Genomic DNA, 13,943 nt, shown 5'->3' on the forward strand with positions numbered 1-13,943 from the left:
GCGCCGTCCAGTAATTACGCGCGCTCGGCCGGCGCCATGTGCACCCGGCCGGCATCCCAGGTCCGCCCTCCTCCAGCTGAGCCCTTCACGCCTCTCCGGCCCCCGAAGCCCCTTCCCGGCGTCTCGCTCGGCCTCTTCGCTCCCTTCGTTTCCCAGCCGCGCTCCACAGCGCGGGTTCCAGTGCTGTCCCGCCAAACCGCGGGGGAGGAATGAAAATATTCATTTAAAAAATCTGTCGCCCTCCAGGACCCATTGCCAAGAAGAGGGCAAAACACCTCTGCCCTCACCCCCAGGGTGATTTGGTGCTCGTCCTAGTATCCACGAAAACCACCCCTACCCCCCAAAAGAAACCTCAAAAATGTAAGCCTAAACAATTTCTCTGAGAGGCCGTAGGGTTGTTGGAAAAACACTGCTTTTAAAAATAGGTCTGGAAAATGTGTTTTTTTAATCCCCAGACTTTCTAACTCTATGGTTATCTTCTCCCCAAGTAAGGTTTATTCAGAATAAATTATTCTCTAGACACATAACTGGAATTCAACTCCTTTTTTTTCCTCTCAACGCACAAAGTTCGAGAGAAGTTACTTCACTTCTTCCAGCCCACAGTCTGATCAAGGGCTTCCCTTAGAAATAAAAATCATTTTTCTTCTCTCTTACCTTCTCCTCCTATGTCAATCCGCAATGAAAATCCTACACATGGAGTAAAAAGTGTGTCCACGGTCTCCAGTCCTCTCCTGCAGTTCCCTCCTGTTTTCTCTCCCTCTAGCTCCAACTGTAATAGGCTCAAAAACCGCGTTTTGTAATTGATTCAATGTTATAGTCTATCCTTCTAAAACTAATCATTTGCTCTAAGTAAATAGCTGTCAGAAAATGAAGCCCCCCCCCCCCTTGGCCTCTTCAAAATAAAAGTTTCCCTCGAACTCTAGGCACTCTGACTGTCCCAGCCTCCACACTGCGCCTTCGCTTTTGCTCTTACACAGTCAGGGGATCCAGCCCCAACCCCCCAGACTTCAACAACAACTGGGGGGCGGGGAGAAGCCGACCAGATGGGGTGGGGGTGGTGGATAGGGGAGGTGTTGATGCTCTGCAGGGAGAGAGGTTTCGTGAAAATACAAACTGACCATCATTTCCAGAATGAGTTTGCCTCCCGAATTGGGGGATGTTAACCTCCGCTGCTCTACTGTTTTGTATTCTCTTGAAAAAGAACACATAAAAATGCAGTTAATGGCCAGAAAGAATATAAATCTGGAATCTAGAAATGTCCCTTCTGGTGAAACTCCTGGTGCAACTAGAGATGGAGTCTCCAAGCGGTTGCGTCGTTTTGAACCTGGTATCTTTTGGGAAAAGTGCGGTGTCCTTGCTAATCCTTTAATGGGATTAGGCAAACTCTATAGTCCCATATGACGATGATGGTTTGTTAAAAGACTGGGTCTGAAAGGGGTTAGAAAGAATCGAGGGTCTGTGTGAATTTGGATATCTCTCTGGCAGAAAGACCTTTACTCCCATGGAGCCACTTATCTTGTCATGCCTTTGTTTTCGGGGTTATCTGGGCGAGGTGACCCAGTCTTCTTTCTCGAATACAAAAAGGCACACGCTTGGACATTTGGGGATCGTCTACAACAAGCCTGCCTTCTCTGCGTCCTGGGGGTGGGTGCGTTTTGACCCCACCGGTGCCCCCTTACCTTAGTAGGTCAGACCCTACGAAAGCCCTAGGGTTGAGAGCGGAGCCCCAAATCCTGCGCCTAAGGCGCTAGGCAAGAGACTGAGACGGGAGAGAACCATCCTGCTCGCGAGGGAAAGGGGGCGCTGACGCTCCAGGAACCAGGCTTAGGCTGAGCGGGGCTTCCGAGCGAGCGCGGGGGAGGGGAGAGCTTTCACCTCCCTGCTTTCTCTAATTTTGAATTCTTTTGTTGGGAGAGTAGGGGTGATCTTTATACCCCTCTTCCCCCATCAACACGCACACCCTCAGAGTTGCTGGAGCAGCCCGGATGAGGATGGCAATTTGGACAGCTGTCACCTCTTCCCTAACCCGGAGGGTGGGCACAAGGCAGTGGGCAGGGAGGGTGCTGAGTTTAACAGGACCAGACTTTTGGGGTGTCGGGCTAGGAAGGAGGGCGCCTGGGGCTGGGCTGGGGGCCCCATTCCCCCGGCCCTTCTGCACGCCCGCCTCTCGTGCATCTTCAGCTCGGGTGACTGCACGGGCCCGCTATTACTTCCACATGTTCCTTCAGGAAATCATTGAAGGCAAATATATGAACAGCCCCTTGTTCGGAATGCTAACAGGATACCGTAATGTTTGTAGATAATGAACAGAGACTAACGAACCCCCAAAACAAATGCAGAAAGCAGAACAAAGGAAAAAAGTGGGGTGGCTTTCATGCTGTTATTGAAGACAAGTTGAGACCCAGGTTTTTATTCCAGGTGCTCAAGAGGGCAGGAGGTGAGGCCGGGAGTCTACCCAGGAGGGTCTGCTTTGCAGCCGGGAAACTGCCAGCGGGATCGGCCGGGGTCTCCTGCAAGCCGGGCCCCAGCGCTCCCCGCCCACAAATAGTAACTTCACAGTTCATTTCAGAGACGCTTAAAGGAGCCCGAAAAGCAGGCTAGGCGGGCGGGGCAGGGGGGTGTTCTTCGGGCCGTAACTCTTCGCCTTTAGAGCCCAGAGAATGGATGAGCCAGCGAGCACCCAGTTGTCCTTCTGGTAGTAATTACCTGCCTAATTTGAATGATGCCTTTGTTATGATCATTAACAAACATTTGCTAAAGGCTTCCATGTGTGACATTCTCGACGGTTTAAAGGCCTGGGGAGCTGGCTCCGGGGATAGCGCGCCGGTGGGGGGTGGCGCAGGGAAGCAAATGGTTGGGGGCAGATTTCGCCTAGTCGGGACCAAGCAAAGACAGAGAGGTCAACATCTGCCTCCCCTGCAAAAGCAAAATAAACCCAGTGGTCAGGAGCAACCTCGGGGCAGGAGGCCCTGGAACAGAGGCTGTTCGTTCCAGAAACCCCGTCCTGCCCGGCAATCCCGCTCCCCCGCCCCTCCCACTGCTAATAGGCGGGTTTGAATGTAGTGTCCGCCCTACGCGCCTGGTCCGCGGCTTCGCGAGAGGTCAGGTCTGCGTCGATCGCTCAGCGGTGGTGTCAAGGAAGATGGGCAAGCCGAGCGGCCCTCTTTCCGTGTTGCTCTAAAATCCTTCCAGATTACTGCCCCGACGCCCGTGAGCAGAAACCTGCAAGAAGCCGCGCAGGCGAGGCGGGCTACGGAGGCGGGCCATTGCCCCGAGGGAGGGAGGGGTGAGGAACTCTGGCCTGGGCTGCTGGCAAAGGTCGCGGCCTGCACCCAGATTTTCTCATGCTTTTTCTCCTTGCGAGAGCATCAAGGCGTTAAGAATGAGGGTTTTCTCCGAAAACTGGGAGTTCGGCTACAGCGACCGGAGGAGAAGGTGGTTCAACTCCCGAGCTGAGCAGAGGGAAATTTGGGAAAGCGGTGGGGTTCGGGGCGCAGCGGTTCTGACTTTGGCCTCCCATGGCTAGGCCCGCAGGCCACACGAAATCGATTGCAAAGGTAGGAAGAGGAGACTTAGTAGCTGAGCCAGCCTTCAAAACGAGAGCCCTGAAAACTTTTTAACAAACAAATGAAAATGATCACTGAAAACAGAAACCTCTCCCTGCCTTGCCTCCCGGGCTCGCAGGTCCAATTCCTAGGAGCGTCCCACCTTTGGCTTTCGTGGGCGTTTCCCGCAGAGTTGGCTTTTTGTCTGCTCTCCTCTGCTCCGACACCCCCCCCAGCTCCGCCCCCAATTCTCCTTTCCTCGGAGATTCCAGAAGGTTTTTTTGTTTTAGAAGACCTGTGATTGTTGTTGTTAGGTGCCCTCCAGTCAATTCTGACTTATAACAACCCCATGTGACAAAGTAGAACTGCCCCATAGGGTTTTGTAGGCTGTAATCCTGAAGCACCAGTCCTACTGGGGAACAGATCGCCTGGTCTTTCTCCCTCAGAGCCGCTGGGTGGGCCAAACACCGACCTTTCGGTTAGGAGTCCAGCGCTTAAACTTGCCACCAGGGCTTCTTTATCAAAATCCTTGTTGTGAAATTGACGTTTAAACAGACTTGCAATTTTTTTTTTTTTTAAGAGTTAATAGGGGCGGGGTAGGTTTCTGGCTTCGCCATTTGAAAATAAAAAGCAGTTTGGTGGTTTGCAAAAGAAAACGGCACTAACTACCCCTCCCTCCCCCATTCAACTCTTGACTGCGCGTGAGGAGCCACTTCCCTGGGCCCTGCGAAGGGACCTTGGCCAAGAAGGCTCTGAGGAGCTTGTGGATGTGGAGCACAGATGTGAGGGTCCCCAGGGGAAGTGGGAAGGAGCTCCGCCCTTGCCTGGGGCCTGCCTCAGCTAAGGCTCCAAAGCTTGCTCTGTACCGCTTTGCACGCTCAGAATTCAGAGAGGCCCAAGTCATGGAGAAGGAGGAAGAAAACCTCTCCAGAAGGGTTCAGGCTGGTGGGTAATTTGGAACAGCAGTTAGCCTCTCTCTGGGACCCCTCACACACCTCCACTCCTCCTTGTCTGCTGACTGGATCTAAAGGCACAGCGCCACTTCAGGGTCCCTTGAACCCCATCCCCTCTGCAGAGAGAAGTAGTAGAAAGCAGTTTCCAGTGAAGAGAATCATGACCAGCAGCACCCTCACTGAGGGGTTCCTAGCACCATAGCGTGCTAACTGACCTAACTAAGGACCCAAGCTGTTAACTGTGTTTTATGATTCAGCCCAGCAAGGGGGCCATAGGCTACTCACGAGCCCGGGAAAGATGTGGCTGGACTGGCCCTCCACTGGATCTGGATTTCTTTGATACCTTTTCCTGGCCTCCTCAGTCTGGCGATATTTTTGTGCCTCCTACTTCCCTCTCTCCTCAGGACTTAGTTTTCAGTTGCTTTTAATTTGAAAACTCATGTGAGGGATGGGGGAGGGAATGAGGAGATGGGGAGGTCTGCTCTTTATTAGGGGCCTCAGCCAGCCAGCTTTCCAACACACAGCTGTGGCCAGGAGGTGATGGAGGCTGGCTCTTGGTTAGGTCATCCTGACTGAAGAAAGGGCCTTGTCCTCTGGAAGTCCCAGGAGGACAGCAGGGCCCTGTGATTAAAAAAAAAAAAAAAAGTCCTCAAGTAGAAAGGCGTTGGGAAATATAAAGCTAGTAGAATTTGGGTCCCACAATTCCATAAATTATGTTGTTGTTAAGTGCCGTGGAGTCAATTTTTGACTCAAAATGACTCTGTGTGACAGAGTAGAACTGCCTCAGAGGGTTTTTATAAGCTGCAATCTTTGCAGAAGCAGATCACCAGGTCTTTTCTCCTGCAGAGCGGCTGGGTGGGTTCGAACCGCCAACCTTTCGGTTAGCAGCCAAGCACATAACTGTTGACCACAGATGGCAACAAATGTTTCTCTAATTATAGTACATATACTATGTACAGAAACCCTGGTAGCGTAGTGGTTGAGTGCTGTGGCTGCTAACCAAAAGGTCAGTGGTTCGAATCTGCCAGGCGCTCCTTGAAAACCCTGTGGGGCAGTTCTACTCTGTCCTGTAGGGTCGCTATGAGTCAGAATTGACTCGACGGCAGTGGGTTTGGTTTTTTTTTTTTATTGTTGTTGTTTATAGTATGTACATCATATTACAAACATAGGACATATGCATGATTAGGAGTCACATGACATATTAGAGATATTATCTGATTTAATCCTCAAGACAACCCAGTGAGATATGCATGATTACCCCCATTTAATGGATGGGGAAACAAAGTCAGAAAGGATAGGTAATTTGCCTACAGCAGCACTAGGATGGTGCCCAGATCTGCCTAACCAGGCACTTCCTGGTTCCAGTTACTGTGTGATCTGATCAAGACAAGTCATGTCTCAGAGCCTCAGTTTCCTCATCTGTACAAATGGGCATAATGTCTATAGTACTTCCTGGAGTGTTTGAAGATTAAATGAGATGATGTATATGAATTCCAATGAGGGGCTAAATAAATTTTCTCATTGTCTTTTCTTCTTTGAGCTTTTCTGCACGCAGAGGTTTTATCATGCTCATCCCCAGTCTCCTGCTTCCCTTATATTAATGCTCTGAGTTGTGTGAAGGACCATCTGCCTTTCTGTTTCATACTCCCGATTAGAGGTAGGGGTGGGGGAAGGGGGATCCTGGTTCCCAGCTGCTACTCCCCAGTGTCTCATACCCAATCAAGAAATGAGAACTGTCTCTTTCTTCCAGTCCCAGGTGCTCTTGGAGGTACGAGTGATGGTACAGATGTGGCCAAGTCCAAGAACCACACCACGTACAACCAGTCCCAAAAGTGGTACAGAAATGGCATCAAGAAACCCCTATCACAAAGATGCAAATCTCTTAAGAAGGTGCACCCCAAGGTGGCCTGAAGAAGATGCAAGCCAACAATGCCAAGGCCACGGATGCGTGTGTGGGGGCTCTTGGAAAGCATAAGGAAGTCAAGCCTGAGATCCCAAGAGGCATCAACTGCCAACTCAGTTGACTCACCTACATTGCCCTTCCCAAGCTTGGGAATCGTGTTTATGCCTGCCTTGCCAAGGGTCTCAGGCTCTGCTGGCCTAAGGCCAAGGCCAAGGCTCAAAGTAAGGCTGAAGCTCTGGCCAAGGCTTTGACTCAGGTTTTGGCTCCAGGTCAGGCTCCCAAAGGTGCCCAGACACCCACAAAGGCTCCGAAGTAGAGTCCTCCATCTGAGGACAGAAGCCTAGTATGATTCCCTGGGCTGCCATCTGCTTGAGGATGGTATCCTCCTGTGCTGTATATACAGTCAAACCTGAGACAGGAAAAAAAAAAAAAAGAAGAAGAAGAACCAAAGTAGGAAGGCAGGAGGATCCAGGAAGGTTTTGTTATATGTAAGGTCACCATGATTCAGCAACGAAATACCCAAAGTAGGGTAAAAGCCAGATGCTTGTCCTAAGGATACTCAATACTCGGCTCTTAGTCTTCCGCTCCCACCTCTTGCCATGCACGGGGGAGACTGGGGCAGGGTTCACTTTCAGGGCCTGAAAAATATGTATGGTTCCATTGACAAAGAGCACTTACTGTCCTCTGGTAATCATTCTTTTCTTCCTGGAATAAGGTCTTCATTTCACAGTCTTTCTTGTAACTAGAAGTGATCATGAAGAAAAGTTCTGGCCAGTGGGATGTAAGCAGAAGTTGTGGATACAACTGCTAAGAAATGTCCTTAATAAAAGGCACATCCTTCTTATTCTAGTCTTTTTGCTGGATGGAAAGCAGATGTACGAATGGAGCTTCTGCAGCCATCTTAGACTATGAGGCAAACGTGAACATGGAAATTGTGCACTATGAAACAATAAAACAGAAGGTCTCTGATCTGTGAAGCACCCAACAAACCCTGGCAAACTACCTCATGGCTTCTTGAAAATGAGGGAGAAATAAAATTCTGTCTTCTTAAGTCATTTATTTTGAATTTTTGTTACTCCTAGCTAAACTTGATCCTAACTAATAAATTCAGAGAGGGCTTACTCATGCCAAATATAAATATAACCACCCTCGCTCAAAATGAAAACTGTCTGAGGATAGCAGGGCTGAAAACACATACACAGCTGCCTGACATCCTCATTAAGCCTAACCAGCCTGGACTTCTCCCTGCCGACGTGTTCACATTTACAATTCCCCTGTGGGACCTTAAGTGTCTGTGTGTGCTTTTCTACACTGGGTTCACACATGCTGCTTGTTCAACTTAATTTATCTTTGGACAGTCAGTGACACAAAAGGAAATCTGAGAGAGAACATTAGTTCTCTTTTGCATATCTTCTTCCTGATCTTATATTTTCATTCTGCATTGTATTCTTACCCTTGCTCTTCGTTATATTCTTACAGTTTTCACACTCTGGCCTTCTCTCTTTGCTGCCCCAGAGCCTCAAAGTATTTACAGTACCAGTTGATTTTTAGTATGCTTTAAACAATATGCTTTCAGAAAGGGGAACTTTGTCCCCACATTTTGAGGTAGTAAAATGCCCTTGCTGAAAAACCTGTCATGCCACGGGACCTAGGCCAACTTCCACCCAGCCCTTGGCAAAGAAACACAGCCCCAAGAGACAAGGAAAGGATGATTCCTGCCTGAGTCAGGAATTTGTTGAGGGATCTCTGTGCTTCTCTGCTTTCGCAGCACTAACATGGCTATAGATGTCCATGAGCCATCTGGGGGCTAATCTCAGCCTCTAACCTGGTTATCAATGAGCCTTTAATCTGCATATTCTTTCTGCTTATAATTTGAGAGGGAAGTCACCTCATAACCCCAATATAAGAATCAAAATAAGCTCTCCTCCATGGCCTGTTTCCTCAGCAGTCACCCCACCTGATTATAACAGGTGACAAATGTTTGTTCAGCACCTTTTGTGCCAGGCACTGTGCTAGCCTCTGGGATGACACGGTTCACAAACAAACAAGGTCTCTGCACTACAGGGCTTAGCTTCTGGTGGGAGGGACAGTGGGAAAACAAACAGGCACTGAGGAAATGGCAGAGTGTTCTGCAGACACCCGGGTGCTGTGGGAAGCTATGGGGGGGAAGCCTGAGCTAGTCTCCTGCTAGAAAACTCTCTCTGAGAAGGTGGTATTTAAGTCTGCCTATAACACTGATGGAAACACTAGTGGTGTAGTGGATAAGTGCTACGGCTGCTAACCAAAAGGTTGGCAGTTCAGATCCGTCAGGTGCTTCTTGGAAACCCTGTGGGGCAGTTCTACACTGTACTTTAGGATCACTATGAGTCAGAATTGACTCAATGGCAACGGGTTTGGTTTGGTTTTTATAACACTGAGGAAAGAAGCAGTATTCAGCTATTATTTTTAAGACATTCAGAAAGTCTAAGTCTTGGCACAAAATGGTTAAGCTGTGGACTACTAACTGAAAGATTGGGGATTCAAACCCACCCAGAGGCTCCACGGAAGTAAGACCTGGTGATCTGCTTCCGAAAGGTTACAGTCTTGACAACCCTAAGGGGCAGTTCTACTCTGCACACACGGGGTCACCATGAGTCAGAACCAGCTGGAAGGTGACTAACAACAACAGGTCTTACAATAAGAATATGTTTTGGGCAGTAACAAAAATAGTAATGCACACTCCCTTGTTTCTAGGAAATGGCAGTTTTTAGTGCTTCAAAACAAAAAACCCATTGCTGTCGAATCAATTCTGACTCATAGTGACCCTACAGGCCAGAATAGAACTGCCTGATAGGGTTTCCAAGGAGCGGCTGGTGGATTCAAACTGCTGACCTTTTGGTTAGCAGCCTGAGCTCTTCACCACTGAGCCACTAGGGCTCCTTAGTATTTCAAAGGAAATACAAGTATCTAATATTGAATCACAAAATGACTGAACACACTCAACTAAGAAATTGCCTTTGTTCAAAAGAGACAATTCCATTCCCCTGAGATTGACTATCATGAAATTTGCACGTGACTGAGACAACCCCAAATCTGGTGTGTGTGTCATCCTAGGGGTGGAGTTATCTTTGAGAGATAAGAGGAACACGTGCTGGCCTCCAGCTCCTGAGCTAATGTTTCACAGGCTGACAATGACAGAGTGGTTATCTTTGATTAAGGGCACATTTTCAATTATCCACTGATATAAACAGCCTTTTAAGGTTGGCATTACAAAATAAGAACCCAAAGGCCCTTCAAAGATGTCACAAGATGTTTCAATTTCTTTACCGTATGTGTATGTGGTTAATTATTTTCTTGCTTTTTAAATGTATTTACAGGTTGACTTCACTGTGTGGTGGATGCCCTCAAGTAGTTAATGCTGATTCTCCCTTGGAGGAAACAGGTCTTGTCTGTTGAGTTCCAGCTCTGCAGGGCTGTGGTTTTAAACCACTAGAGGGCTCTAGAGGCCAGCTCAGAATCTAAATCCAGCCTGGGCTAGACCACAATTAGTGCCTGAAAGGAAGCCAAGTGTTCCCAAAGGCTCTGGAAAGCAACCAAGTCCGGGCCTCTCCCATCTAGAACTCTCCCCAGCCACCTCTAGGAACCGGTTCAGTTCCAGTCCAGCCCTCAGTAAGCCAAGGCTGAGGCTCCACTTGAAAGTCTGACCCAATGCAGAGTCACCCTCAGAACACTAGGGTTTGTGTGTAAGTGTGTAAGGGTTGGACTGGAAGGAGCACAATGCAATTCAAATTCAGGCAGCTTCCATTACCTAGCAACTTTCAGGTTCTGTACTAGGTTGTTTAGTTGCTGTTGTTAGTTGCCATTGAGTCAATTCCAACTCATGGCGACCCCATGTATGTACAGTAGAACTGCTCCACAGGGTTTTCAACCTGTCCCCTAATTGTACTTTCTGCTTTTGCTGCTCTAGAGGAAATGAAGCAGAGAAAAGTCATAGACGTGATTCTATCTCATTGTTGTTGGTTACCTTCCAGTCGATTCTAACTCACAGCAACCCCATGTGTGCAGAGTAGAACTGCTCCATAGGGTTTTCAAGGCTGTGTCCTTTCGGAAGCAGATTGCCAGGCCTGTCTTCTGAGGTGCTGCAGGGTGGGTTCAAATTGTCAACCTTGCAGCTAGTCTAGTAGTTGAGCGTCATTCAGAAAGTCTAGGCCTTGGCACAAATTGCTAAGCATAAAATGGTCAAAGAAGAGGTACAATTATAAAGCCATGAAAGCACAGAATCAGGTATCTTCCCAATCTAAGGGGTTGGAGAAGGCTTCCTGGGGCATTGACAGTTAAGTTTTGAAAAGTAGAAATAGCCAAAGAAGAAAGGGGAGGGATATGTCCCTTATAGAGGGTCTGGCATGACGAGGGCACAGAGGCAGGAATGGGGAGGAGGGAGGCTGTGCCCGCCATCAGAGGCAGGGTTGGCAGAAATAGCCGCCCTGACCCTGGCTGCCTGTGCCATTCCAGAGCAGACTTGGAATCTCAAATCAGCCCAGGTCCCCAGGGACTTCAGAGAGATGATAACTCAGGACCTGAACTTCAGTTCAACTCCAATTAAAATGTCCAAAATTGGCTCCTGTAACATATATTAGTGCCTCGTAATGTTCATTCTGGAGAAATTGCCAGAACTATTAAACGTAACAAAAACACAGTTGCTGATAATGACTGTCATGGAAAGTTTTGCATTTATTACCACAAAAACAGTATTTTGATAGACTGCCCTGTATTGCGGAAAGATTTAACTTATTCAGGTTATTCCGTGGAATTAACATTTCAAACGTTGACAGGTATTATGGGAAATATTTCTTATCAAACGATTTTCCTTGGTAGCCTGGTGAGAAACCTAATGTTACTGGGGGTTAGTCACATTTTATTCACTGGAAACATAAAGGTCAATTGAACCAAATTGGTTCATCCAACTAAAAGGCTCCTGTCTTTGTGGCTGAGTCGTGTTACTGTAGACACAATACATCTTTAAGAACAATCTTGATAACACAGATCCAATACCTATTTCCATTCTGGTCGAATGCAGGCATGATTGCGATGACTTTCAATCTTTGTGTTTAATTCTGTTACACTAACCCATCTTCTACTAAATAAGCGTGCAATGGCATCTTTTTATTTGCAGAAACACATGAAAGTGAATTTTATCTAAGATATACTTCAATGCTCCTTGAGATAGAGCCACACCAGACTATCATATACACAAAAAGTAAGGAAGTAATAGAAATTCTGTCAAAGATCCCTGTGGGTCATCGGAATTTGCCAGCAACAGCACCTGGACTACATTTGACAACTCTGGCCTATGTAGTTACTGTTTTTATAGGTCAAAAGCAGTTAACTATCAGCAATTTTTTATGGTTAACTGAACATCTAGCCGGTTAATCTATTGTTGTCATTAGAGATTCACATCATATACTTATTCTGCAAATTTAATCAATGAGTTGCCTATAGCTATGTGGAGCCCTGGTGGCACAGCAGTTAAGCGTTCAGTGGCTAACCAAAAGGTCGGCAGTTCGAATCCACCAGCCGCTCTTTAGAAACCCCATGGGGCATTTCTACTCTGTCCTATAGGGTCACTATGAGTTGGAATCAACTTGACGGCAATGGGATAGCTATGTGCTTGAATACTTAAGTTTCGTCCAAATGAAATTGAATGAATGTACTTCAAAATAAAACGCAATTTAAAACCACAGGATTCACACTTCAGATAGTGGTTATCTTGTCTGAGTGCTGTTTGATTTCCCCTAAAGTCACCAATAAAATTGAAGAAAGTGGAATTGGTAGCTCAAGGGCCCCCCACCTTCACTCCAATGCGTACCTGTATGACAGAGGAAGAGCTTGTCTGATGGGTGCACCTTAATACTGGTCTTTGAACACAGTGGTACGTCAAGATGAGTGGTTAAAACGTATAGCCCTCTCCCTGCCCACGCACTCTGGTGGCTTGCATGTTGCTGTGATGTTGGAAGCTAAGGCACCAGTATTTCAAATATCAGCAGGGTAACCCACAGTGGACAGGTTTCAGCAGAGCTTCCAGACTAAGACAGACTAGCAAGAAAGGCCAGGCAATCTACTCCTGAAAATTAGCCAATGAAAACACAGAATAGGTCACAGAATATTGTCCAATATAGTTCTGGAAGATGAGCCCCTAGGTTGGAAAGCACTCAGAATAGTTGGTGGCAGCAACAATGGAGCATACTAACAATCATGAAGGTAGCACAGGATGGGAAAACATTTTGTTCTGTTATACACGGGGTCACCATGAGTCAGAGGCAACTTGATGGTAACAAACAACTCCCTGCCCATCACAGGCTTTCATTCCAAAGCTGTGTGACAAATAGCTCATCCTATGTCACACAAACAATCACACATATCATCCAGAGGAGAAAGGACGGCTGGGCCTACATATTACCTGAAGGTTGGATGGAAAAAAAAAAAAAGTGAATATTTCATTAACCTAATACTTTCAAAATTCAGACAGACAAATGGAAGTATGGGTCACTTTTCTTTAATTTCAGTTTTTCTATTCCATATTATATGGGTCCCAAACTTCTATAGCATTTTATACTTTCCAAAGCACTTCTGAATATGCTAGTTTATTTGATGCCCATCACAGCCATGAACAGAAGGGCAGGAACTCATGCCCACTTGACACGGAAATGGAGGCAAGGTCCTTGGCTAGTTCAAGCTACCATATGCAGGTAGAGAAAGACTAGGGACACTCCAGACTTCTAGCAATGGTTTCCCCATACACATCATTATGTTCTTCGCCGTTCAAAATAATTGATGTGGACATAATGGGGATAAAGCTGCTAACAAGAAATTTAAAAGTCAACAATCCTTCCCCTCCTTTGATCTGAATGGGATAGGTTTCCATGTTCCTGGGCCTTTTTTTCTAGTATTACAACACACACCATCTAAACACCACTAAATTCAAAAAGCATACTGAGTACCCTTTAATGTGCAAGGTTGGATCCTAGGTACTAAAGAGATACCGCAGAGACAGCAAGACACATAAATTGACCTCCTCGAAGTTTAAAATCTGTTGTTGTCGTCTGTCATTGTGTCTTCCTCTGACTCATGGCGACCCCATGTGTTACAGAGCAGACCTGCTCAATGGGGTTTTCTTGGCTACCACCTTTACGGAACCAGATTGCCAGGCCTTTTCTTTGGCGAAGACACTGGGTGAATTTGAGCCACAACCTGTGAGTTAAAGCTGACAGCAAACTGCTTGTTGTTAAGAAACAAAACCATTAGCATATGGACAAAGGAGGGCAGTCAGTGACCCAGTTTCTGGGAAGATTTGACAAGGCCAGAACAATGTGGATATTTGCAGATAGCAGGTTTTAGGTTTGCATCAGGTCAGAAGGATTCCATTGCTCCCATTCAGGCTCATCCCCTATACCCTGCTTCTCATTCTGTATGTTCTCCATTGTTGATATCACAGTTCCAGAAGTTTTTCCACCTTAAGAGTTATCCCGGACTAGCTTATCCTTCTTTCTATCTGAATCTGTTCTG

At 47.0% G+C, this 13,943-nt stretch overlaps 2 protein-coding genes across 2 annotated transcripts in view; one reads left to right on the top strand and one right to left on the bottom strand.

Annotated features, from left to right (window-relative positions):
• The window catches only part of PDGFRA (platelet derived growth factor receptor alpha), a 54,199-nt gene extending 53,361 nt beyond the window's left edge, over positions 1-838 (bottom strand). Inside the window, exon 1 of the mRNA XM_049886881.1 lies at positions 655-838. The gene's annotated coding sequence lies outside the window, so the exon portion shown is untranslated. The remainder of the gene's footprint in view (positions 1-654) is intronic.
• Positions 37-7,437, top strand: LOC126076748 (uncharacterized). The gene is made up of 3 exons (XM_049885305.1): positions 37-180; positions 3,064-3,435; positions 6,249-7,437. Exons 1-3 carry the CDS (start codon positions 37-39, stop codon positions 6,471-6,473), a joined length of 741 nt encoding a protein of 246 aa, XP_049741262.1. The 3' UTR covers positions 6,474-7,437.
• Positions 7,438-13,943: the final 6,506 nt, after the last annotated feature.

This window comes from Elephas maximus, chromosome 5 (assembly GCF_024166365.1).
Source record: "Elephas maximus indicus isolate mEleMax1 chromosome 5, mEleMax1 primary haplotype, whole genome shotgun sequence".
Classification (NCBI taxonomy): domain Eukaryota; kingdom Metazoa; phylum Chordata; class Mammalia; order Proboscidea; family Elephantidae; genus Elephas; species Elephas maximus.

What these genes read in the sequence shown, in the direction of transcription:
- LOC126076748 (XM_049885305.1), top strand. Translation starts at nt 37, where the DNA reads ATGTGCACCCGGCCGGCATCCCAGGTCCGCCCTCCTCCAGCTGAGCCC. An exon ending in GCTCCACAGCGCGGGTTCCA is followed by an intron (nt 181 to 3,063) that starts GTGCTGTCCCGC and finishes GTTTGAATGTAG; the next exon opens with TGTCCGCCCTACGCGCCTGG. An exon ending in TACAGCGACCGGAGGAGAAG is followed by an intron (nt 3,436 to 6,248) that starts GTGGTTCAACTC and finishes TCTTTCTTCCAG; the next exon opens with TCCCAGGTGCTCTTGGAGGT.